This window comes from Pseudorasbora parva, chromosome 2 (genome assembly GCF_024679245.1).
Source record: "Pseudorasbora parva isolate DD20220531a chromosome 2, ASM2467924v1, whole genome shotgun sequence".
NCBI classification, from domain to species: domain Eukaryota; kingdom Metazoa; phylum Chordata; class Actinopteri; order Cypriniformes; family Gobionidae; genus Pseudorasbora; species Pseudorasbora parva.
This window is the reverse complement of record NC_090173.1, coordinates 31,815,477-31,842,212: the sequence shown is the minus strand read 5'-3', so window position 1 is coordinate 31,842,212 and position 26,736 is coordinate 31,815,477. Positions and strand designations below refer to the sequence as shown.

At 38.6% G+C, this 26,736-nt stretch overlaps 1 protein-coding gene across 1 annotated transcript; it reads right to left on the bottom strand.

Annotated features, from left to right (window-relative positions):
* Nucleotides 1-307: 307 nt before the first annotated feature.
* Nucleotides 308-26,671, bottom strand: c1ql1l2 (complement component 1, q subcomponent-like 1-like 2). Its single transcript, XM_067415842.1, has 2 exons — nt 25,372-26,671; nt 308-1,965 (listed from the first exon to the last, which is right to left on the bottom strand). Exons 1-2 carry the CDS (start codon nt 25,981-25,983, stop codon nt 1,786-1,788), a joined length of 792 nt encoding a protein of 263 aa, XP_067271943.1. The 5' UTR covers nt 25,984-26,671; the 3' UTR covers nt 308-1,785.
* Nucleotides 26,672-26,736: the final 65 nt, after the last annotated feature.

Sequence of the window (26,736 nt, the reverse complement as noted above, 5' to 3'; positions counted from 1 at the left end):
TGCAGCTGTGTTTTCCCTGTGCATGTGCTTATATGAGTCAGGCCGGATGACAGGTATGAGATAAAAATAGAGGGATGGAAGGGAGGAATGCATGGACAGAAAAGAAACAGAGGAATAAATGTGAATCTTTGTTGCCTTACTATTTATTCTGATGTCATTTCAAATGACTGGAGCATGTATTAAATGGCCCATAATGTGAAATATTAGATAAATTGGAAGATTTACGCAGATGGGGTTCTATTTCCCCAAAACTGTTTTCTTTTCAAAAGAACAAGAAAAACCATTACACCACAAATGACTTCAAATATCCCATTTGTTATTTAAATTTATTCAACATTTCCAAAAGATAGAGTAGGACTGACAAACATAGCATAGATTTATTTAATTTACAGCTTTATTGTTTCTTTTATAGCTTCTCTGTAGAGGCTTAGCTAAACATGTCTGATGCAATCTCATTGGTTCTATATCACATCTTTGACCAGCTAAAGCATATAGAACATTTCTCAAACCAATAATGTGGCAAAGACAAAATATAGTTCATGCTCTGGTGTTGGTACTGACACACACACACACACACACACACACACGCACGCACGCACACGCACACGCACACAAGCACGCACGCACATTTACAAACAAACCTCATTTGCACTCACTCATTCCTTTGCTCACATTCATGTTGTTGCATTTGTTAGCAGGAATGATTGAGTGAAGCCCCTCAGCACCTCAACTCTCCCCAGATATGCATCCCTCACCCCTCTTGAAAATCCAAACCTTTTTTAACAAACACTTTTGACTTCTTAATTTCAGCTCAGGTTATAAAGACAACTCAAGCAAAAAGGAAGTAATTGCTATAAAGTAGTATTACTGTAGATTAGGTGGTTTTTATAATGCAAAACACCATCGAATATTTGCCAAACTCTTTAACTTTTTTTTTTATTTAGCTTAAAAAAAAGATTTTTTGTCCATCCCAGGCTCTCCATTCATTGTACAGTAAGTTAGCTAATACTAAAATATAAGTGTCCTTTAAGTCATCATTTACTGTCACTCACGTTCATAAGAAAGAAAAAGTCATCTGCAGTTTCCGCAAGAGCGCAGAGGGGCAGGGGTTGAGAGGAGGGAGTTTAGGGTCGAGTGCTAATTGACAGGGGAGGAAAGGAGTCATGGGAAGAGGGGGCAGCAGAGTATCAATTGTTTAAATTAATTATCAAGTGCTTTTAAGGTATGACATTCATACGTAATGCTCATCAGCTACTGCAGTCCCAACAGAGTACAACACACACGGAAAATACGCAGATGGAAATCATTTAACAACAGGAACCAACAGGGGGTGCTGTGTCCAATGTAGAGGTAAGAAGAAATCGAATTGGACATGAGCATTACAATTATATGAATACTTTTTCCACAGGGTGCCAGAGATATTTTTAACATTAGATATCTGTGGGTAAAGAAAGTTTAGCACATGATGGTGAGGTTAAAGATCTCTGCCAGTCAGTCTTGGAGTCTTAAAACAAGAAAGGCAAAGATGCCCTTTCAACATCGAAAGAGAAAGACGTCACTTTTATCACCTTATTTCCTGGCCTTTAATCAATCAATAAGGTGATTTGAAGAAAAGCTTCTGAACCCTTGTTCCATTGAGTCTCTTTCTGTGAAAATGTGTGCTGAAGCGATGGAGAGATCCTGATAAAATAAAGCGCTGGGATGATGAATGCTCCTTCATTTGCTTCCGTTTTCTTTTCGCTGTATCTCTTTCTTTCCTACTTCTTCTCTCTTACACTCACATATTCAGTCGGCGTAAAGAATGAAGCCGGAGAAGGTGCTGTATTTGTTGTTGTTGCCCCCGTGGGCTTTGCCACCATCCAGTTTGATGTAGACTTCATCGCCAGCGTCTAGATGCAGAATCACACTGTTCGAGGCGTAGTCATAGTTCTGATCGGCATCCTGAGCAATCGCACTGGCTCGCACCTACACGAGAGAGAGAAAACCAACGAGGTTCAGTAACAGAAAATAATGTCTATCTGACACAGTCGGTCAAGCTTTAGCTGGTTGGCATGATTCCGTTACACTGTGATGGTTGGTAGATGCTGTACATTTTAACCGACTGGATCCAAAAGGAATCTTGCTCCATTTACAATTAGCCATTTATTCTGACTAAATACATATTGTGGAAGTAACGTGACTTGTGACTTAGAGGTCCTACGCCAGCAGAGCAACTGCCATTTGGATGTATGGGAATGCTATAGATAGCTTTCTTCAGCTATTAAAAACAAATCACGTGATGAGAACACACAAGCCATTCAGCTGCACGATTCACTCCAAAGGTAATGAATGAAATTTAGTGCCATTTTCCTTCTCTGACACTGATACTTGAAATCCGCAACCTCTGCGAAGGTTAAATCTCCCTCATTAAACAGAAAGTATCAGATATCCACCAACACAGAAGCGCACATAAGACTGGGATGCATAAAAACACACATTCAGATTGGCTTCAGATTGATGACAACTGTTACCGTTCACCTGAGCAGGCAGGGAAAAGATTGAGACACGGATGGATTTAATATGTGTGGATTTGTTGAAGTACTGCACAACAGCGTTAGGGAAATTGCAGAGGATTTCTGTAATCTTTGTGGTGAATTAAATTTCGAGCTGGTAAAGGCATGAATATGTGCAGCTTGACAGCCTGGATCTCGCTCACAACAAACTGTGAAATGTTTCAAAAGCAATGAATCTGACAGGCTCCCTTTTCTTTTCCAGTTCATTATCAGACAGAAAGTTCAGCCTCAGATAAGTGCTAATGTCTATGTTATTTATTAAAGAAAAAGAAGGAAAAATGGAGGTGTTTGCGTGGGTGTGTGTATTTGTGTGTCCTTGTGTTGTGGTTCTAGATGACCTCTGTTCTATCTAATTAAGAGTTCTGTTTGAAAGGATTTTTTTCAGACTCAAGGGAGAGACTCCGTAGGCTGAGGTGTTAGAGCAAACCCCGATTCACTATTATAATCAACACCAGTGTGCGTGGCAGAGTTAGTGTGTGTAAGAGTGTCCTTCCCACACAGTGCGGCTTGCACGCTTTGGCAATACTGGTTAGAAATGTAGAGGGAACCAGGGTTCTGGAAGGGGAGGGTCACAAAAGACTTTAAGTAAAATGTACATTCTGGCGTTTTCACGCATACTAACAAACTAATGCTTTGCCTTTTGTATAAAAGGAAATTGTCCTGGTCCTTAATGTTTTTCTCAACCTGTATGACTTTCTTTATTTTGTGGAACACAAAAGGAGACGTTCTGACAAACTGTTTTTGTTCATAGAAGGTATTTGGATTTCTAAAAAAACAAGGAACTTTATTGACTTTCAGAAGAAATAAAGACAGGTTTGGATAGTGTCAGAAATCTTTTTTAACCCAGTTTAGCCACATTTTAAGATATCACTATATCTATCTTTTGTGAAAAAGGCAATGCAAGAATGCAGTGAAAAATACACAAAGTACAAGTTATTTTGCAAACTGTTTTGCTAAATAACTCTTGATATTTTTTTTAGTTTATTAAAAGAAAAGAAAAACTCTTTTTTTCCCCCAGTTTTTTTGTGCTTAACATTGCACCATTAACTTTCAAACATGCTAATACCAAGATTGTGAATGTATCAAAATTGTTCACTTCACAATTGCACCCTTCTATTTGTCAGCCACAAATGTCAACGAGGCTGTCTTTTTCAGAATAGCATTCCGCGTGAAGCATAAATTACTGTAATTTTGGTTGCACTTTATTTTACAGTATGTGCACTTTCAATGTGTAACTTTCAAAACTTTTTAAACTTACACTGCCATTCTAAAGTATTTGATCTGTAAGAGAAGTCCTCTCTTATGCTCACCAAGGCTGTATATATATAGGCCTATATAGTTTTAATAAAATAAAATATATATAATAAGTAATAATATTTCTATTTCTGTTTAAAATGTAATTATTTTGCTGTGAGGGCATCATTACTCCAGTCTTCATACCCTTTAGAATCATTCTAATATGATGATTTGCTGCTCAATAAATATTTATCCTTATTATCAATATTGCAAACAGTTGATATTATTGATAATAATCATAGTAATTTAAAACATAACAATAGAAAACAGTTATTTTACATTTTAATAATATTTCACAATATTACTGTTCTTTTGTTGTTGTATTTTTTATAAAATAAATGCTGCCTTGGTGAGCATAAGACGACTTGTAAAAACATAAAAAATCCTACTGATCAAAACATTTAGTTATAAATCCAAAAGTTATAATCCAGAAGTGTTTTTACTACAATAATGCTGTAGCATGTTCATACGGAACAGGATTGTTAAATTAAGTGCTACCATCATTTCTATCTTACTTCAGAGTGGTTGCTATTTTTTAAAAGGAGACAGTTTCGATGATGTATGACTCTGACAAATGCGACCTATGACCCAGATAATGAATGGGACAAAGTGCAACAATAGGTTTAAGATGCGCCTTGCAAATAAAGGCGAGACTAGGCAGATGCAGTGAGAGGAGTGAAAAAAGTGCAGGCAAGCCGGACAGTTCTCTCTTCTCGTAGATCAGACACCTGCGAGATCAGTTGAGGATAGCGGGATTCGCACTTGTGCGCCGTGTTGCTGATAAACTGGATGTAGCCTAATTTAAGTTCTGTTGCTTTTATATGAAAATAAATATTATGAACTAGACACCCAAAGTTTTTGTTATTTATTTATATCCGAAAGACCTGTTTATCAAGCCTTTTGACTTTAATTACATACATGTTTTTACTATTTTTATTAATATGACAACAAACACACAATCACATAACCCACAGAGAGATCGCACTGTCCGAGATTTTGAGAATATTCACAGCCAATTTATACACATAAAAACATGATATCAGAGTTTTAAAATCAAATATTTGAAAAAAGAACCATACATCACGGTTGTTTAAACCAATGAGCATTAAGTTGTGTCGTCAGAAAGTCGTTTCCCATCGTGCTTTTGCTCAGCGCAGTCGTGGGAGAGCAACTGCACTCGACTGCAGAATCCGACTCATCCGCCTTGCCATCGCGAGAGTTTTTTGACATACGTCAGCATGACATCAGAGCAAGGCGGACCGCCCTCGGACACATTTCTAACCGGCATGCATCTCGCGCTGATCACCGGTTATCTTGCTCATCTCAAACAAGCCTAATATGATAGAATAAGTCCCGCCTTCTAAATTAAAGAGCCAGTCGCTGATTGGTAAAGTAATTGAATCACAGCAGTAATAGAGTACAGCTGCTGTTAGAAGTCGAGTTCCTTTTGAATCAAGCAGTGACCTGAGATATGCTTGGGGCAGAACATGTGCGTTGGCTTTATCGGACTTAATATATGTTGTTGTTGTTTTTTAATTTTAATTAAGAAACAACTTTTATGGGTCAGTTCATGTCAGATTGTATTGCTAATTCAAAATATGTCATTTAAATGTGAGCTTTTGAGCTTTCTGTAGGCTATTTCCACATTCAATTAGTCTCTATAAATCAACTGCTTAAAGGGTTAGTTCACCCAAAAATAATTTCATTAATTACTAATCCCTCATGTCGTTGGACACCCGTAAGACCTTCGTTCATCTTCGGAACACAAATGAAGATATTTTTGCTGAAAGCTGATGGCTGAGAAAGGCTTCAGATAGACCTCCATTGGCATTCGGTACATTCCCAATCACAAGACCCATAAAGGCACTAAACACATCGATATAAAGTCCATCTCACTACAGTGGCTGTACAATAATTTGACTTAGAATTATTGTTAACAACAATAATTTGGCTGTACAATTCAAGGAAAACAGTTATTGTGCGCACAAAAATCAAAATAACGACTTTATCCACCAAGTTATTGACGTGAACTCGACGCATGCGCAAGAATATGACGCAGATCCGCTGTTCGTCATACATGACCCAGAAGCGAGCAGGAGGAGCCCTATCACGTGAGTTCACATCCGAGACCTACATGGAAGACAATAACTTGGCGGATAGTCTTTTTTTTTTTTTTGCCGCACAAAAACTATTATTGTCGCTTGGTAAAATTATTGTACAGCCGCTGTAGTGAAATGGACTATTTAACAACGTTTTAGTGTCTTTATGGGTCTTGATAGAGGAAATGTACTGAATGCCAGTCGAGCACTCTAAAAAATGCTGGGTTAAAAACAACCCAAGTTGGAAAATAGTTGAAAATGGACAAACCCAGAAATTGGGTTGTTTGAATGGGCCCATTCAATGTGTTCAAACAACCCAATTTCTGGATTTTATCCATTTTTAACCCAACTTGGGTTGTTTTTAACCCAGCATTTTTTAGAGTGAGGCCTATCTGAAGCCTTTCTCAGCCAAATATCTTCATTTGTGTTCCGAAGATGAACGAAGGTCTTACGGCTGTCCAACGACATGAGGGTGAGTAATTAATGAAATAATTTTCATTTTCGCGTGAACTAACCCTTTAAATCCTGCATATCTGTGTGTAGTGTGCGGAGTTGCTCCCTATGCCTATATGAGTCAGCTGCTTATGTAGACAGTGCAGCAGCTCTCTAGGTTTTGGAACAGAGATAGTATGTTTGTGTTGCTTGAGTAAATGACTGGATTGATTAGCCAGCCACATATCACCACCTGTCCCATTGAAATGTTGGCATGTGTTTGTGAGTATGCATGCACATGTGTAGCTGTCTAATTTTGTTCATCCACTCAAACACCCTGTAAATACTCTGGCAGAGGGGATTCCCTGAGGTCAAGGCCATATGGATGTTTGGGCTGTGGTACGGTGGCTGTAGAGGGACACATGAGCTTGCAGTCCTGAAGTATAATGGGTAGCGGTGCATTGCTGCTTTGACCAGCTGCTGCTGAATACACTTTACTTATGCTCAATCTGAAATGCAGATGTGAAAACATACAACTTTTTAAAATCAAATCAGAGTGACAATCACGCAGTGTGACTTATCAAAGACGCGATCTGAGAGAATCGCAGATGAGATATTTGGCATGTTAAATCTGGACCTGTCAGCAATTGAAAAAGTGTGAAATGTGTTCTGACTGAAAATAACCTAGAGCCATTTATGGACCAGAATATTAGTATTTTAATAAATGTATTTACAATTATATCACACAAAAATAAAGAACAAACTTTTGCTTGGCCAAATTATTTATTTATCTCCAACTCTCTTTGCAGAACACAATCTTTGCTCCTCGCATCTCCACAATCATTCCCCGGTTCGTAATCTTATTTCCTTTTTGCTGCTTTCTTTTTGTCAGATTTTTACCAAATAGGGTCTTCTGAATTTCAGCAGAGATCTCTAGGACCATATCAGCTTATGATTTTAGTGATGAAGCTAATGGTAAAAGAAAATGCAATAAAAAACACAGGGAGAATATTATGAAGCTATCTTGAAAAAAACCTGTCAATTCCTTTAAATCGACTGAATCTGCTGTGTTTTCTGTTTTATGCTGAGGCAGCTGTTGCCAGAATCATTCCTTATTGATCGGACACATTGTTTACCGAATGTGCCAGTGTAAGAGTGCTGCGCGGTGTGAGTGACATTGCCCGAAATTCGCCCTCCTCTTTCAGTGTCCACTTTTGGAGCCAAAGAGAGAGAAAGATCTGGAGCTTTCCATCATCCGGAGAGGCTGACCAGCCCTCCTCAGGGACGTGGAAGGATAAGCAAACACAGTGGAGCCCTCTCATTAGTTTTCATTTTGAGCTGAATGGCAGTGGGTTTGTCAGCCAGAGACTGTAATGTGTTCTTTAATTATGATGGACAGACTGCAGTTCAAGACGGAATGGAGAGAAATGTGACATGGCCGTGGAAAAGAGTGAGATATGGCAGTTTGACAGCCACCAGAAAGCTCCAGGATTCTTGGACGAAGTCTTTGGCGCATCTGGATTTAGAAGAACACCAAAGTACATTTGCACACTGAAGCCACACTTGAATTATATGAATGTTGTAAACAAAATATCAAACCAAAATTTGGTTTGCTTGAAAAGTGTGCTTGAGCTTTATTTCTTTGAAAGACATGCAGCTTGATTTGGTATTTTGTTACATTCATACATTTTTAAATGTGGATAAATTGTCCAAATACTAGAACACAGTATATTGGTTAACTTCCATTCTGTTCTCATTTATAAATCTCTTCACATGCATGTCTGGTTTTTCATCCATCCAATTAGTTTTCTTAATCATCTTAGAACTTTCACTTCTCTTACACCTTTTTTTCCTTCTTTCTATTTTCTATATCCATCTCCATGTCTTGAGGTCTGAGAGGTCGAGAGCAGACAATCAATAACTCAGGTAAGAGGAGCAGACGGCTGGTGATGTAGATGAGAAAGGATTGAGAGAGACAGATAGACACTGACCCTGTGGCCATCTGTCCACCATCTTCACGGCCCCACCTCACTTCTAGTAAGTGTTGCATTACATTTTTTTAAATCATCTACCTTATAAAACCATTGTGTTCATTTGACAAATCTTATTTTAAATACATTTCATATATTACATATCAATTACTTTTTAAAATAAATGACTAATATTTCTGTCATCTTCTACAAGTTCCAAAGCATTAGCAACACTTTCTGATAATCATCATTCTTATAGTTTTCTCTGCCACCAGGCTTGTGCACAATTCAGAATTAAATTGAGACTGAATCCCAAATTTCAATTCAATTCTTGAATTTGAATTGAATTTGAATTGATGTCAAAAACAGGATATAGAATTACAATTTGAATTTGAATTAAAGGAAGCAGAAAAATGAAAAGCAAGTCATATACATGTCCATCTTGCCATAGCAGCTTCATCTGCACCTGTTGAGAGAATCTTTAGTGTTGCAGGAAAGATCTTCAAAGCAGAACGCTGCAGACTCAATGAGAAAACATTTGAGGAGCGATTGAGAATTAGATCATCCGTGTTGCTCAGTGAGTTTTGCATTGGAATTAATGATAACTGCATTTACAACAACTTTGTGTTATTTGATTACTTTAAAATTAAAATAACATTGGAACAAAACGAATTAAACAACACTGAGGAGGTCATTTATTTCAATTGATCACTATCTATTTTAGAACAAAATGTATGCAGGGTTGAGGAGTGACACTGTAAAAAAAAAATGATTCATGCTTTTGTAATTTTCACACACAAAAAATTAAGGTGATAATTAAAAATAGTGTGTACAAAAGAAAATTGTGGTTCATTGTTGTATAGAAATAAAACCAAAGCTTGAATTTAGGAATTGATTAAGCTGATTAAATTAAGGAAAATAATATTACTTGTTTATTTTAAGAAAATTTGCTCAATTGTGGAGTTTTATTTAGAGACACTATTGTTAGTTCTCAAAATGCTTTGCATATGGCTGGAAATGGAGATTAATATTGAAATGAAGTGTTGTTTAATGTGTGTTTGAGTGAAGGGAATCATCTGTTAATGTATAATGTTCATTTATGTTTGACATTTGAAAGAATTTCTGTTATGAAGTTTTGACCGTTACCATTGAAGAGTAGAGCTTATGGTTAAGTTGTAATTTGAATAACTGCAAGTATTATGATTATTATTATTAAGAATGTTGCTTTGATCAATGAGCAATAATTTTGCTAATGCTTGTGCAATAACACAAGTTTGTTTCTACTTTGTTTCTACTAATAATAAGTTTGTTTGTACTTGTGCCAGCATCAAACAGACTATTAATTGAATAACATAACTGTAAAAATATAAACTTTTTCAAAGTCAACCTAAATTAAAAAATCCCATTCCACTAATAATATTTAATTCATCATAAAAACTACTTAAATGGGTAATATTGCTACCATAATTGTTTTTAAAGTAGATACTGTGTAATATTTTACAGTGTAGATGAAATTGTGTTATTAAATTACAAAATTAATGTAATTTTTACATTACCGAGGTAAAATGTGTGATTTAATGAGTTACTTATCATATTAAAAGGAAATTGTTTTGCATTGATAAAGTAATTAAAATAATCCAAACCACATTTATAATGGGTAACTTATAACAGTAAGCGATTACATTTCCAAAGTAACCTTCCTAACACTGAATGTATGTGAGATTCAACACATTCTTTCTGTCGTGTGACTGAATTTAATTCCACTTCCTGTCATTCCAATTCAAATTCAACTTCCTGTGGCGCGGAGTCAATTCAATACAAATTCCAATTCATAAATTGAATGGAGGCCAATTATGAATTTTGCACAAGCCTGTCTGCCCCCCAGAAATGTACATTGCTTTGTTAATGGTATAGTTCTGTCAGTCTTTATGTCAAGCAGTAAAATCAGAAGATGCAGATGAAATAAACCCAGACTTGGATGAATATTCAGTCTGCCATTTTTCTCAATCCTTTTTCAATTCATCCGAGGCCAAGTGAAATAAAGGTAAATGGTTGAAATTTGCAGATTCATATCGGCCATCAAAATCATTCTCCCCACACACAAACCTAATATAACCAATAGTGTATAAAGAGTGAGTGACATTTAGCTTTGAGCTACTGATTAATGAACATTTTTAATTATAATAAAAGTTATAATAAAATACTGATTTGTATTCAAAGTCTGTGCCTTATACATTTACGGGCCAGTTTTACATAATTATTAATGTATACTGTGGCTATAAATAGTTTTTTGTGAATACTACTAATATTTATAAATCCATAAGAAAACATTAGAGAAGTGTTCAGAAAATAGCCGAAGAGAGCACGTCACCCCTCTCTTCATCAAACTGCACTGCTTGCCAATGGCTGCTCGCATCAAATTCAAGGCACTAGTTATCGCTTACAAAACAACCACTGGCTCTGCACCAATATACCTAAACTCGCTTGTTCAGACTTACACACCCTCCAGAAGCTTGCGTTCTGCGAGTGAACGACGCCTCGTGGTTCCATCCCAAAGAGGCATGAAATCGCTCTCACTGACATTTTCCTGGACCGTTCCCATCTGGTGGAATGACCTGCCGATCTCAATTCGTGCTGCCGTGTCTGTAGCCATTTTTAAAAAACATCTTAAGACACATCTTTTCCAAACAAAGACTAGCACTTAACTATCCAATTACATTTTCTGTTTGTTTGTCTTAATTTTTTTTTTTTAAATGGTGTGTACTGTGCTCGATTAACTGAGAATTCTTACAGCTCTTGCAGGTTGTTGGCCTTGTTTGTTTCGTTGCTTTTATTGCTCTCCCCTTTTTGTAAGTCGCTTTGGATAAAAGTGTCTGCTAAATGATAAAATGTAAAATATTGTGCCAGCATTTAATTCAGTACCTTATTCAGAAGTAAAGTTAGCTTTGCATGGCACATCCAGTGCAATAAAGCATCCGCAGAGCTTCTATGGCGTCTTGTCGTCGCATAAAGTCTCTGTCGGTCAAATGCAAGAGGACTTGCCCATCACTCAACCCAGATGACTCTGTGTCGCCCTGTCTCTCCTTTTTTATTCTCTATCCTTTTTCTATTCATTGTTTACCTTCTTGATTAAATCTGGTGAGTCTAATATCGATGTGCAAACAAAGACTGCTATTCTGAATCCATGGTGACGATCGTCCGGTGCATATTAATATCAAATAATCCGCCTTTAGCACACAGCCTGCATGGCAGCCTTATTAAAGGGTGAGCTCTTAGTGCCTGGGGAGTGCGTGGGATTTGTTGGAGAGGATTTCGATGAAACACGTTTTAATCTTTTTTATTTTCAATATTAGCTTCCTCTGGGAGGCCGGACTTCCGTTTCTGGCTGTGTTGGGATATAATTTCGGGGTAATTAAAAAGCAATTGATCTGCGGTTGAAATCTAAGCTTAAAAAAACTCTTATAAAGACTTAATGACACAAACTGTGTTCTGATTGAAAATACTATAAAACTGATTTCATTGGTAAAGCCACAATGTCTAGAAAGGATATCCAGAGCTACGAGACACCAGAGGCATTTCAAACTCTGCGTAAACAGAAATCAAATAGAAAGACGGATATATCAATTGCCTCTTAGAGGTCCATGGTAAATCCTTCCTTTATGATGCCCTCGGAGAATCTGTGTTAGCCGAGTGTTAAACACAATAATTAACAAGGACCGTCACTGTAATAAACATTCTAAATGAATATGCTGGGCTCTTTCAAAAGCTTCTGTGTGATTCTGTCAATTAAGGCAAGGCAAGTTTATTTCATACACATTGGCCATTCAAAGAGCTTTACATAGAATTGAATTAAAATAGTGATAAAATATGCTTAAGAAATAAGAATGCCATGTGTAAGAATTAAACATAAAAACAAGGATAATTTGCAAAAGTTTTACAGTTGCAAAAATTTAAAAAATAAAAATAAAATGGTGATAAATAGATCCCTATCTGCTTGATTCTCTAAATTCAGGTACTCCTATCTGAGATGGAAGAGATGGAGCAGGTTTGCAATGTCTCCTGGACCTTAAAAGTCAGGCCAAGGCGGGCTCCTGTAGGGGACCCCTGTAGGAGACCTTTGCCCTACAGCGCCTCCCCTTTCTTAAGTCCGCTTCTTTACTGTCTGCTGCCACAAGCAGAATGAAGCGAAGCACACTGCTCTCCTTTTCCAATCTCTTCCAGTCAGACAGCCCTAACTTAAAAACATGTATATGCACTTACAATGTAAGTCTATGGGGCAACCGTTGTGCACTAGCCCTATATAGACCGTTGTGCACTAGTCCTCAATTTAATAACTATCCATTTTGAAGATTGAGTTGAAATTATATTTTGTGGTAATCAAGAGCATGCCACAGATGCTGCCATATACAGCACAGTATATTTATCCCAGAATATTAATTTAACATTGAGTGAAATAGCTGGAAAACAGGTCCATAGGGAACAAATGACGGGGGGAGGCGGGCGGTATAGTCGGGCAAAGTCATAGAATGTAAGTCCAAAGACATTGCTGGGCTTCAGGGCTGGGTTAGGGGGACAGACGGAAACCGGCAGCCCTGCTCTGACACACATCTGTTTGTCCCTGTTTTAGAAAGCAGTCGGTGCATGCTCAGAGCACATACATGCCATGCTTTTAAAGACTGCATCATGGAACAGCTTTTTGACTTTGAGAGAGTGACCTCTCTCTGGTGATTGCAAGATTTATGTGACTGATCAAAGACCTAAGTGTCTAAACATGTAGATAATCTGACATACTCATAAATAATTCGATTTTCAATTAAGCATGCCTTAAAGGGTGTATAGGACATTAAAAAAATATATTTTTTTTTACATTGTGCCAAAGTCAAGAAATCACTAAATAATCTCCAATGATTTTTTTATATATAATACCACTGAATAGTTTGAAACAAATATGTTTTTTTAAAGTCTCTTATTCTCACCAATGCATGTCTCCCAGGAATACAGTAAAAAGTAAAATTGTTCAATATTTTTACAATTAAAATAAATAGTCAATTGTTTCCTATTTTAATACATTTTTTTAAAATGTAATTTAATCCTGTGATGACCGCTGAATTTTGTAGCAGCCTTAACTTAACCCTGTCACCTGTCACATAACCTTTTATTAATTATATATAGTATATAAAAACAGCATTTTTATCAAAGAGGGTTTTTTATTATTTAGTCATCAAACTCCAGTTTGTTTAGACTTTTTTTCTGATCAGCTGTAAAAATCAACCAAAACCACAGTGCATCTGTATAGTTGAGAAGTATTATTAAAATCAAACATCCTACACCGTGGAATTTAAGTAGCAAAACTGCACCTTAGTAAACCAAACCTTACGCCTTATCCTTTGAATTTCCTGGCTCAATTTCTTAATGCAGTCAATGGAGAGATTAAGCATGCTGCGACTGAAACGCAGTAGTAGCCAGTGGATATTCTTACAGATGTCAGCAGCGTCTCCCTGCCAGAGACTGATCTGTCTCTGAACGATATGAAACGTTTCATCTATGGAAAGCAAACTAATCCTGATGGACACATCCTGCTGTCTCCATGTCCCCCTGCTTCCTTCTCTCTTTCTTGCTTTTTTCCTGTGACTGACACCAGTTGACTTCTCCTACCCCATTACAGGCTCTTAGAAGGTTAGCGGTAGTGTAGTTCAATTGAAGCATGCGTCTGCCTCTAATTATACTTAAAAGGTGGACTGTGAGCTGCATCTATGATCGAGGCTTAGCAGAGCACTTCACACAGCACTCGGAGAAAAATCCCCTCGTGAATGAGAGCGATCCAGATGCTCGCTGGTTGTGTGAAGTTCCTGAGGACATTAGAGACCTGCGTGTGTTCCTTTTACACTTGGGTTTATTAGCAAAGCAAACCTGATTAAGGGCAAGATAAGTTGTGGAGAACAAAAGCGAAGGTGCCACGCTTTCATTTCCATCTGTCGCAGAGACACCCGGAGAGATTAATCTACCCAGCTGCTCTTTGTCTTGTCAGCGATCTACAGGAATACTTAAATAACACTGATATAATGTTTAAACAATGATTAAAACTGTTTGGGAAGAACGGGCCATTGTGTTTGCACAGAGAATGAAAGATGAATAGCAGTGAAAAAGAGGGGAAACTTCAGAAGTACTACTAATAAAGTTATTATTGAGAAGGAGTTGAAATAATCATGTCGTCTGCTGATGGCCATGATAGACGAGGGCCAGCTGGCTAAAGAGGATGCCAACAGCCATCAGCTAATGCCAGAGCAGCTTTCCATCAGTTACTCACACTTGTGCATCTAAAAGATATCTAAACAGGCTGATTCATGCATAGTTCAAGAAGCTGAAGTCAAGGAAATTCATAAAATAGACTTACAGAGAAAATAATTTTTAGACTGCTTGGAAAAGCCATTTGCATGTCATCTTTTTTTAAAATAATTTGTATTTTATTTTATTTTTTTTGGTTGTGGTGTGCAGCATAGGTGAATCTAGACCTTATTTAGGGGATATATTTGTCACATCAGCCCCACAAAAATCTGTAATGGGGGCTCAACCACAGTAAAGATCAAGGTTTTTCAAACTGGGAGTGCAAACTAGGTGGTCTGCAAAAAAATAAAAATTAAAGATTTTTTTCTACAAAGGTGACAACAAAAGCAATTAATATATATATATACATATATATATATAATATAATATATATATATACATTTTTAATTGCTTTTGTTGTCACCTTTGTAGAAGTAGTTTTGTACAATACTCTCTGCAAAACTACTGCAAAAAATACATCATACAAGAATAAAAAGATAATAAATGGTAAACTTAAAGGTGCCATAGAATGAGTTGAAACAATATGTTAAATTGTTCTCTGATATCTACATAGAGGGTATGTGGCTTATTTACCCCCTTAAAGAGTTAGTTCACCCAAAAATGAAATTGATGTCATTAACAACTCACCCTAATGTCGTTCCTCACCCATAAGACCTCCGTTCATCATCGGAACACAGTTTAAGATATTTTAGATTTAGTATGAGAGCGTATGGAAGTGTATGCACACTTTACTGTCCATGTCCAGAAAGGGAATAAAGACATCATCAAAGTAGTCCATATGTGACGTCAGTTAGTTCATTAGAATCTCTTGAAGCATCGAAAATACATTTTGGTCCAAAAATATCAAAAACTGGTTTCCCACTGAAGCTAAGCAGGGCTGAGCCTGGTCAGTACCTGGGTGGGAGACCAAATGGGAAGACCAGGTTGCTGCTGGTAGAGGTGTTAGTGAGGCCAGCAAGGGGTGCTCACTCTGTGGTCTGTGTGGGTCCTAACACCCCAGTATAGTGATGGGGACAATATACTGATAAAGAGCACCGTCTTTCGGATGAGACGTTAAACCGAGGTCCTGACTCTCTGTGGTCGTTAAAAATCCCAGGATGTCCTTCGGAAAAAGAGTAGGGGTACAACCCTGGCATCCTGGTCAAATTTGCCCATTGGCCTCTGTCCTTCATGGCCTCCTAATCATCCCCCTCTCCTGATTGGCTTCATTACTCGGTCTCCTCTCCACCAATCAGCTGGTGTGTGGTGAGCGTTCTGGCGCAATATGGCTGCCGTCGCATCATCCAGATGGATGCTGCACATTGGTGGTGGTTGAGGAGATTCCTGCTTTCAATGTAAAGCGCTTTGAGTGCCTTGAAAAGCGCTATATAAATCGAACACATTATTATTATTCCCACTTTACTGTCCATGTCCAGAAAGGGAATAAAAACATCAAAGTAGTCCATATGTGACATCAGTTAGTTCATTAGAATCTCTTGAAGCATCGAAAATACATTTTGGTGCAAAAATATCAAAAACGATGAATTTATTCAGCATTGTCTTCTCTTCCGCGTTCCTCCAAAAAGATTCAAACCGTGTGAATCGATCAATGATTCGGGTCACTAATGTCATGTGATTTCAGTAGTTCGAATTGCGTCAAACCGCCAAACTGCTGAAATCACGTGACATTGGCGACCCGAAGTATTGATCGATTCACTGATTCACTAACCGTTTTGAATCTTTTTGGAGATTCTCCATTCACTTCAATGAGAAACCTTTGGTGTCATACACAGACGCATTTAATTCTTTGCGTTTGTAAAAGCAGACATGATTTTATTAATATTTAAAGGCTACTTTTATATTTTGGAGCAACTAACCCCAACACCTACCCTGAACCTACCCATATCTAAACAATATAAAACACATACCAGGCAAATAAATGTACATTAACACGTATTTATTGCAAAAACTGACCAAAACAGTATAAACGTATTAACTCATGTTGCATTCCAAGTCTTCTGAAGTCATAAGATGTCTTCATGTGAAGAACAGAGTTGATCTTGGTGTTTTAATCGCAGAAATGATGATCCCGCTGCCTCGTGAACGAACTCATTCATAACTCATTCAAATAATTCAAAAGACTCCTGAGCATGACGCAATCGGTCACAAGACACACGAGAGCCAATGACATTTTACAATCAATGCTGACGTAATGACGCAATTGGTCACAAGACATACGAGAGCCAATGCAAATTCATTATGAAACCTGATATAACAGGCGGCAATATTTGAAATTTGATGTGTTCATGATCTTCGGCGAATTGAGATGCTGATCGCTTTTGGGGATTTTCTTCATACAAATCAATCGTTTGGCCTCAGAAAACTTGGATTATTTAACTTTTTTGAATAACTCGTGGATGCAGTCGTATGTTATATCCTGAGTTTTATATCATGTTCACACAAATGGGTAGGTATTGGGATGGGGTGTGGTTGGGTTACATGTTAAAACGTGTCTAAATAGCGTAAATAAAATAAATGTAAATGAAATTATACTTGCTGATTCAGTTGAGAAGCACACTCCAACATGGCAAAATTATAAACCAATACATAATTTCAATAAATAAATCAAAAAATAAATTTCACCATGACGATAATATTCCCATATCAATCTCTGTCTCTGTGTTCGACGCCAAAGGTTTCTCACTGAAATGAATGGAGCACCCAGCGCATCGAAAAATGACTCCAGGGGGCACCTTTGGCGTCTTCATTGTGACGCAGAAGGCACTTGACCATGCTTCGGATTTTGACGCCTTGGGAGTGAGAACGGATTGATCATGATTACATTAAGATTTAAGTGAAATATAGAAAAGTAAACGTAGGCGTCCCATCTACAAGCAAAAACATCATACTTAGTCATACAAGGGTTAGTTCACCCAAAAATTAAATTGATGTCATTAATGACTCACCCTAATGTTGTTTGTCTTCTCTTCTGTGTTCCACAAAAAAAGAAAAAAAAAAGACACGCGATCCAAACTGCTGAAATCACGTGACATTTGCGATCCGAATCATTGATCGATTCATTGATTCATGACCGTTTGAATCTTTTTTTTGAGGAACACGGAAGAGAAGACAATGCTGAATAAAGTCGTAGTTTTTGTTATTTTTGGACCAAAATGTATTTTCGATGCTTCAAGAGATTCTAATGAACTAACTGATGTCACATATGGACTACTTTAATGATGTTTTTATTCCCTTTCTGGACATGGACAGTAATCAGCTGGAGGTCTAAAATTTATATATATATATATATATATATATATATATATATATATATATATATATATATATATATATATATATATATATATATATATATATATATATATATTTTACTATATATATTTTTTACTATAATATTTTTTTTTTACTAAATAAAAACAATTTGAAAATAGCCTTGTCAAATGACTATCGTTTTAACTTACATGGTGGAAAAGGTGACGTTTGCTAGAAGGATCGAGTGAACGATCTGTAAGCAAAGTATCTATGGTTGTATTTTGTAATAAAATTATATTATTTTTATTAATAATATTAATTAAAAAAATTATTTAGTTTTCACTATTTAGTTTTGTATGGTACCTGGTGTTTCCTATTGTTACTGTAAGCATCTTGCATTATCTAGACAATGCTGTCTCTCTAAGAAACTTTCAATTTAATCAGAAATTGTTAACAGTCAATAGGTGGATAAAATCGCTACTTAATACTTGCAGGACTATAGTTGTAATTGCCCCTTTCTCCAGTTTAAGACACTGAGCGAAGCTTGCTTGAAATGGGCTGAACAAATGAACAATCAAGAATTAAATTGTTGTGGTATCCGATTCTAATAAACATCAACCATGACTTTTGACATTTTTTATCTGTGTGAAGGCTATGAAAAGTCCTCACATCCCCTGCACAGCCTGGAACATGACATTTGTGTTCATGAGAGCTGCCGTTTTGCTATCCTCAAGTGTCGTTTGTTTATCTGCAGTCCTGATGATTTGCTCCGTCAGCTCTGCCTGACAATGAACATGTTCTGACAGATGCAAATGTTGGGGGCGTGCATATAAATGATCCCCAACGCTTGCGTCACGGTTGGGTTTATGTTGAGAAGCACATTTTTCCGTGGTGTTTTTCATAGGGCACCTTTAATACAAACTAAATGTTTTGACCAAACAATTAATATTACTACTTTTAACAATATAAATGGTCCATTATGCATTCAGATATATACTTTGTTATTATATAGACATACTATATACAAATACTGTGTCTTTACAATAATTATAATTATTACCATGATAATTGCATCATATTTGGGAGTGCTTGTTATCAAAAAGTCTTAGGTTGTTTCACTCTGAATCATCTTACCAATATTTTTTAACAGGATATCAGAAAGGTTTGTTACATTAAGTGCTATTCTTTCCTTTAGAAAGCGACTAGAAACTAATGCAAACAACCACAAGCTAAAGTGTATGCCACGGTTACTGATATAACTGACAAAAAGATGCCGTTTAATTGGTTTGTTTAAAAGAACTGTCAGTCAAGCTCAACTTAAACTAGTGAACTCACACTTAAACCAAGAAATGAATCGCAAATGGTGGATCCCCCTGAATCTGAACTCTTAGAATCGTTCCTGATGTGCACACAGTGGCCTGACCTCTACGGAAAGCCCCTCTGAAGTCTCTGAGGAGCGCAGCTGCATAATGAAACATCTCGCTGCATTATAACGAATTATCGTGTGATAGAGTAGTCTCACCTCCTCTCAGTATCATAATGAGGAGAGTGCAGTAATTCTAGTCTTAGGGGAAACTGAGGAAGAGGGAGAGAAAGATGAGGAGAGGGAACGAGGGAGAAACGCATGGTTTTTGCTGCAGCGTACATTTTTCATGAATTGCCCAATTCATCATTTGGCGCTGGGTGGATAGCTATAATCCTACAGTAGCTGTTGTTTATTTTCCAAGGTGATCGAGGTGTTAAACACGCACATACACGTGCTGACTAATTCGATCGAGTAAGTGGGCTGAGTGAGGGAGTGCAGCGGACGTACGTGGGTTTGTAGCGTCTGAGTGGAATTGAGTGGAAGGAGTCATTGAAAGCATCATCGAAGCATCAAGATGTTTACAGAGGAACTTTGCCGAGGGGCAAGTTGTTATTCCCTGCGACAGCATGTGTGTTTGCAAGTTTGTGTGTGTTGAGCACATTAAAACATGAGCCGAGAGGGGGTTCGGCTATCGGTGTGACCGCATGTGAGTGTGTTGATTCCTGCTCATTAAAAGAAGTAAAGGGTCTCCTCCTGAGTCACAGACCAGGCCACAGTCACTCAGATAGTGAGGCGCAGCTATTTTAGTGTGTATATTCAACACGCGCACGCTCACAGCAGTACCACTGAAGTCTCTCTCGGCTGGATATTTGACTGATATAGCTGAGGTGCCGAAGGACTGTGCTTTAAAAGTATAGTTTCTCGCCTATAAATAAATGATGGGATCTTCCGCAGCATTTGCTCCGTCTCACCCAGACACATGTGACATGTGTGGCATTTCTTCTCAGCACGGGAAAATCTAGTGCTAATAACCTTACAGCACCCAATTAGACTGGTTTTAATGTTCTGCTCTACTGGGTGGCAAATTTAGTGTCCAATTAGACATCACATCAGGGGCAAAGGCCCCGCCCCAGCCCCTCACCAGCTGATTAGAAGAGTGGAGAGCAAGAAGAGTGTGTTTGACTGAAACACAAGTACACCCTCTGACTCCAACGCAAATTAACAAGATGTTATTGAAGAGGACTGCTTATTGGACTTGTTAAAAGATTTAACAAGAGACTTTCTGCAGACTTTCTTCAGGAGATTATTTTGAGGATAATATGTTTGTTTCTTAGCGAAAAGACAGGTGAAAAATGTTGTATACACTCTTAAAAATAAAGGTTCTTAAATGGTTCTTTGGCAGGGTGTGTGGTTCAATGAAGAACCTTTAATATCCAAAGAACATTTCCATTGCACAAAAGGTTCTTTAGACTATAAAATGATTCTTTAAAGAACCTTTCACAAAAAAGTTCTTTGGGGAACCAAAAATGGTTCTTCTATGGCATCACTGTGGAACACCATTTTTTGTTCTTCCTGGCACCTTTATGTTTAAGTTTTTTTTAAAAATTTTTTTTCAGTTTTATTATTTTTTAAGTGTGTACTTCAACCAAAATAATTATTATTGCACATAATTATATGCCCATTATTGCACTGTTTGTTAAAAAATATAAAAAATAGTATTGATCCAAGTGATTTTTTCCCCCTCTAGCAGCGTGTTTCTTGTCTCGCTCCTCATCCAAATACCAATAAACATCATTTTGCAGTTTATGTGCAATGTGTAATTAAACATAAGTAATTTGTTTGACTCTAATAACTGAACACTGAACTCTAATTAAAAACACGTTTTTGCTGTTCCAGATGGTGAAGTGCGCTCCCCCACACACATACTGTACACATAAATTATTCATTATTTCTCCAGTCATATTAATTGTATTAGCACATTTTATGCAAGTAAACACAATCGCCTTTAAGGATACACTATGTATTAAAACGTCTTAAAGAAGGAGTGCATGAACGCCACGCTTAAAGGGATGGTTCATGCAAAACTGAAAATTCTGTCATAATTTATTTTGAAAAATGTATTTGTTGTCTGACAAGTAATGGATGAAAAGTGTTTCAAAATATCTTATTTTGTGCAAGGCAAAATAAAAGGTTATAGATGAGGGTGAGTAAATGATGAGAGAAGTTTTCAGAGTCTAGTATCCCTTTACCTTAGTTCATTGTTAAACATATCCAGCACTTTATAAATCAGCTTTTAAACCAAACACGAATCTTCAGATAACTGCACATCTGCGCATGCGTGAGTGTTCGTTTTGAGTGTGGTGTGAGACAGCAAGATTATCCCGAAGGAGCCTCTTGAGAAACACAAAGAGTGTCTGGATGCATTTGCGTATAATGAAGTCAGAATGGGTTTGGGTGGATTAATGACAATATCAACAGAAGGAACACGAGGACAGGTGCCAGCACAATCTGGATGTGGTTCAAAGTTTTTAATTACGATTAAAAAGACTCCCTGGCACACAACAAATGCCTTTTCTTTTCCCAGTCTTTCATTTTTTTACTCCTTTATCACATTCAAAGTGGAATTCCTTGTAAAGCCAGCAGAGTTTCAAAAGGAACGCAAAGGCGTCTGTACATGTCCATCTGGCAAAAAAGGGATTTTTTTGGGGGGAAGAATATTTGGCAAATTAAGAAAAAAAATTGATGGCAAGGAATAAACAGAAGGAGCTTGGAAAGAAGAGTGAAAAGGAATGGAAGACTTGCATCCTGTGTGTACATGCATGTGTTACAGCTAAAATTAATTCAATAAAAATATGTACAGCACTAATATTTTTCACACAGAATGCAGTCTCACCAGAACAAAACAAAAATCTCTCTCTTTTTCATTGACTCACGTACACATCTTGCACACCAGCTGTGTGGGTTTGTGTGGCGGTATGGTCAGTGGCTGCTTGAAGAATAGAGTAAGTCCACAGGGATACAGCAGACTAGCTGAAAGTCTGTTAGCACTCCATCACTGCCATTGAGAAACTCTATACTGCGGGTCAGAGGGTTACAATGGTGAAAGTTTCTTTTAAACTATTAAGGAACGGTGTGAGACTCCGACAACAGCTCGTTCAGCAGCAGCTCGCCTGAGGTCCTATATTCTCACTCAAACACACACACTCACACACTTCTGCGATTCCCCTGATCTGGAATAGCGGTTTAATTAGTGAGGCGGTAACCACTTTATAAAGATTAGCTTGCTCTCAGGAGTAAGGCTCGTCGCCCATGTCTGCCTAAAATGTCTATGAGGAGGATCTCTAGAGATCGGGACCCATTGTGTTCAACAGACGGTGCTTTACGACAACATATGCTCTCCCAATGCTCTTCCCTCACACACTCCATAAATGCTGTACTGTGCTCCCAGCAGTTTTTGCCTGTTCTTGCCTTTGCCATTAGTGTACTTCTTTTATGGTTTTGCTTAGGCAATCTAGTTAGGACACAGGGAAAACAAAGAAACCTAAAACAGCACTTGGGAAGATTGCAAGTTAGCAGACAAACTTTTTAGCTGTACTGTAACTGCTGCAAAACTAAAAAGATTGTCTACTAACTTGCAATCTTCCCAAGTGCTGTTTTCGGTTTCTTGCAGGAAATGCATCTTACTGTGGTTGATTGATAGCCTATAGTCTGTGTTCAGATTAAAGCGTAAGTAATCGAATTAAAGATGTGTTTGTGACAGAAGAAAGTGTTCATCTTAATCAAGAGGAAGAGATCTGCCCACATTGTCATGGCACCAAGGGACCATGCGAATTAAATTCGTATGGCAACTAGAGCATAAAAGACAGGCAGCGCTTATAAAAGCTCTGTCTCAGCGAGCTGCCTACTTTGATATAATGAAGAACATGATTAAGGTTTAAAAGGACATAGAAAGGTAGGTATATGGATAGCAGAGGAGGGAGAGGGAATTTAAGACATGTTGGGAACAAAAAAGAAACATATTTCAGATATTACAGTGACCGTTATAGCTTCCTTTTATTATCTCTCGTTTTTCGCTTACCCTCCGGGCCAGCTTTTAAACGTCTGGCGGTCTTTCCCTCTGTGACAATTTCTTTATGGAAGTTGAACTATATCCTCGAAGAGCGGCTGCTGGATGTTGGCGGTGGCAGTCAGATAACCCTCGGTAATTGTATTTATCTGACTGAAATATTGGCTGTCTCGCAAAAAGCTTCGGTTGCTGCGGCAACGCTGAGTTCTGCGCGCGCTGACCTCCGGGACACAGAAAGCCTAAAAACACACGCGCCCTCCTGGTGATGCTCTCCTCACCCCATTTTCAATTTCAGTTGCAATTCTAGCTAAACAGTTAAAAATACATTTTGAAAAATATACTTTATGTGTCGCTTAGTCTCGTTTAGTGAGGCAAATGGGAGACAAGTGTCTATATTAACTGAAATACATGCGCCTATTAAATTAAAAACCTTGAAATGAAGTGTATTCTGTGATCATCCAGTAGTCTGGTCGTTGAAATCACAGGTTGTTCCTCACAGACGTCTGAGAGACATTTATTAATTGATTGGTTTATATAAAACACGCACAACGCTGTGGCAGTTAATAAGCACTAAAGCGCACAATATAAGGACACACCAGAGCAGATAAACCGCAGTTTTCTCAAATAAAATATTTAATTATCTTAATATGGTAATAACGAAATTCTATTGCAGTAAAAGCGCCCGAGATTGCTTTAAAATAAATACGTAACTTATCAAATATGTTTTCTAATGTCTACCTGATTGGCTACAGTAAACAGAAGTTTTTTTAAAAGTCATTGTACACCGAAACGATGTAACATTTCAGTGGGCTTGTTCGAAAATTCGTATTCACTAGATCCTGAAGAGACTAAAGTCTACTGTGTAATTCTATTCCATCTGTCACGAGGTCCCCCGTTGCGCGTGCGGTAGAAGTCTGTGGTTGAGGCTGCACGTGCGCTTTTCCCCCTTTTGAGAGTTAGTCTTGTGTGCCAAACGTCTCTAACGGAATAAATATATAACGGTCTTCTAATAAATACTGTATCAGGACTTAAAACCGTCTCGACAAAACCTTAATAATAATCTTAGATCCTTAATTAAACATCACCCGTTCCACTTCTATTTCACTTTGCACTTTCTGACATGTCTCTGTGACACTGTATCTCGTGCACAACTCCACATTTTATTAAAATAGCGCAAACAAACAAAAGATCTGAACAGAGGGAAAGATGTGCACACACGCACAGAAAAAGAAGAGTAAAAATATCCTGCGACTTAAGATGATATCGCCTTAATAAAATTGATAACACTAAATGTAAAATTTTCAATGTTTGTACATCAATAAACATAACATGTATTATTTAAGGCGCGTCATAAAAAAGTTTGGAGTGGCCAACTTTTAAGTGTCCCATGCTAAGACAATTCCGAGAGAGAGAGAGAGAGAGAGAGAGAGAGAGAGAGAGAGAGAGAGAGAGAGAGAGAGAGAGAGAGAGAGAGAGAGAGAGAGAGAGAGAGAGAGAGAGAGAGAGAGAGAGAGAGAGAATCTCTGTCCTCTGTTAACGGGGACACGCGCACAATGTCAGCGCGCATTAAGCGCATTCAGCTCGTGTCTTCTCGCCGGGTATGTGGCGCCGCAGCTGTGCGAACTTCACCCGCGTGCTCTGGGGGGACGAGAAACTCACAGCAGATGTTACTGCGTCTCCCACCAGTTTCACACGAAACAAAAAAGGAGGAGAGAGAGAAACGACATTCTATTTTGTCCTCTGTGGGGTCATTATTAACAGCTTAATTAATTTAAGATCCTCTCTGTGAATACCAGCTCAAACCACCAGCCACCAGCGCGCTTATGCAGAACGATTTTAGAACAATACTTGAAAAAGATCAGAAACGGCAACATTAAAAGAAAATATTAACTGTTTATATATATATATATATATATATATATATATATATATATATATATATATATATATATATATATATGCTAAACCTATCACAGCAAAAAACAAAACAAAAAAACAACAACAACAAAAACACTGGTCCCAAAAACACGAATGTAAATAATTTGGCACTCACCTGTCCGTTCTTGCACAGGTCTGCCCACATGCTGGTCCCGTCACCTCCCCTCATCAGGACGTGGTAGATGAAGAAATACGTGCCCGGCACGCTGCAGATGAACTTTCCCGAAGTGCCATCATAGTTGTTGCCAAGATTGGTGACCACGTCGTCGAACTTGAGGATCTCATAGCCCTCGTGCGGGTTTTTCAGTCCTGCATAGAAAGCCACCCGTGGGTGCGTGTTGTATGTGACCGTGCTGATAGCTCCATCATTGCCCAGACTCAGAACCCCGTTTTGGCCCCTGTCCTCCCGGTTCCCCGGGGGCCCCATCGGACCCGGGGGCCCTGGCTCCCCTGGTGGCCCTGGAGGTCCGGGTTTGCCTGGCCGGCCCGGCTTCCCCTGTGGCCCCTGGAGGAGCGTGGAGGGTGGAGGAATGTTGCTGTGGTCGGCCAGAGCCTCGGCCTCGGCCTGCACAGAAGAGCCGGTGCTGGTGATGCCCGTGGTGGTGCCCTTGTTCTGGTACGGGTCGCATACCATTCGACAGGTGCCCAGCATCTCGTAGTGGCTGTTGTCATTGCTCACAGAGCTGACCAGCACAGGAATGAGCACCACCAGCACCAGCACCAGCATGACCCCCACAGCAGCTGCTACCAGGGTCTTCCTGCCCAGGCTGAGGCGCGGGAGTGGCTGGGCAGCCAGCGTGGGTCTGCCGGGAGCCGAAATGGTGACTGCTGGAGAAGAGGAGACCGCAGAGAGAGAGAGAGAAAGAGACAGAGGGGTGCAGGGGGGGTCCCAGGGGAAAGGCACCAAGCCCTAGGATCCCAAATGTGTAGAGGAACGTGTGAGGGTGAAAGAGACCCACATGCACACGCTCTCTCACGCTTTCCTTGCTCCGTACACGCCTGCTTTGCTAAGCTGGTTCACTGGATCCGTTGGGCAGGCTGGAAAGAGCTTTCATACAGATCCCACATCCGTTCAGTCTCACTCACATGCATACACACACTCACACACGCACGCGCATGCATTCGAACAAGCTCACACACGCTCCCAAAAAGTCGATCCCATTGTCGGGTGGACAGAGTTGCACTAGGTAATGAAGAGAATGAGGGATGGCAGAGGCTGCAAAGAGGTTGAGAGGATGAAGTGAGCGAGTGTGTGCATGGGAGTGAAGGACAGCGTGTATGCGCGAGAGAGTGAGTGAGTGAGTGAGAGAGAGAGAGAGAGAGAGAGAGAGAGAGAGAGAGAGAGAGAGAAAGAGAGAGAGCGAGAGAAGCAGATATAGAGGAGAGAGAGAGAGAGAGAGAAGCAGATATAGAGGAGAGACAGGGTATGTTTGCAGAGGCGTTTTCTCAGACTGAGGGTTTTATACTCAGTAACCCCCCC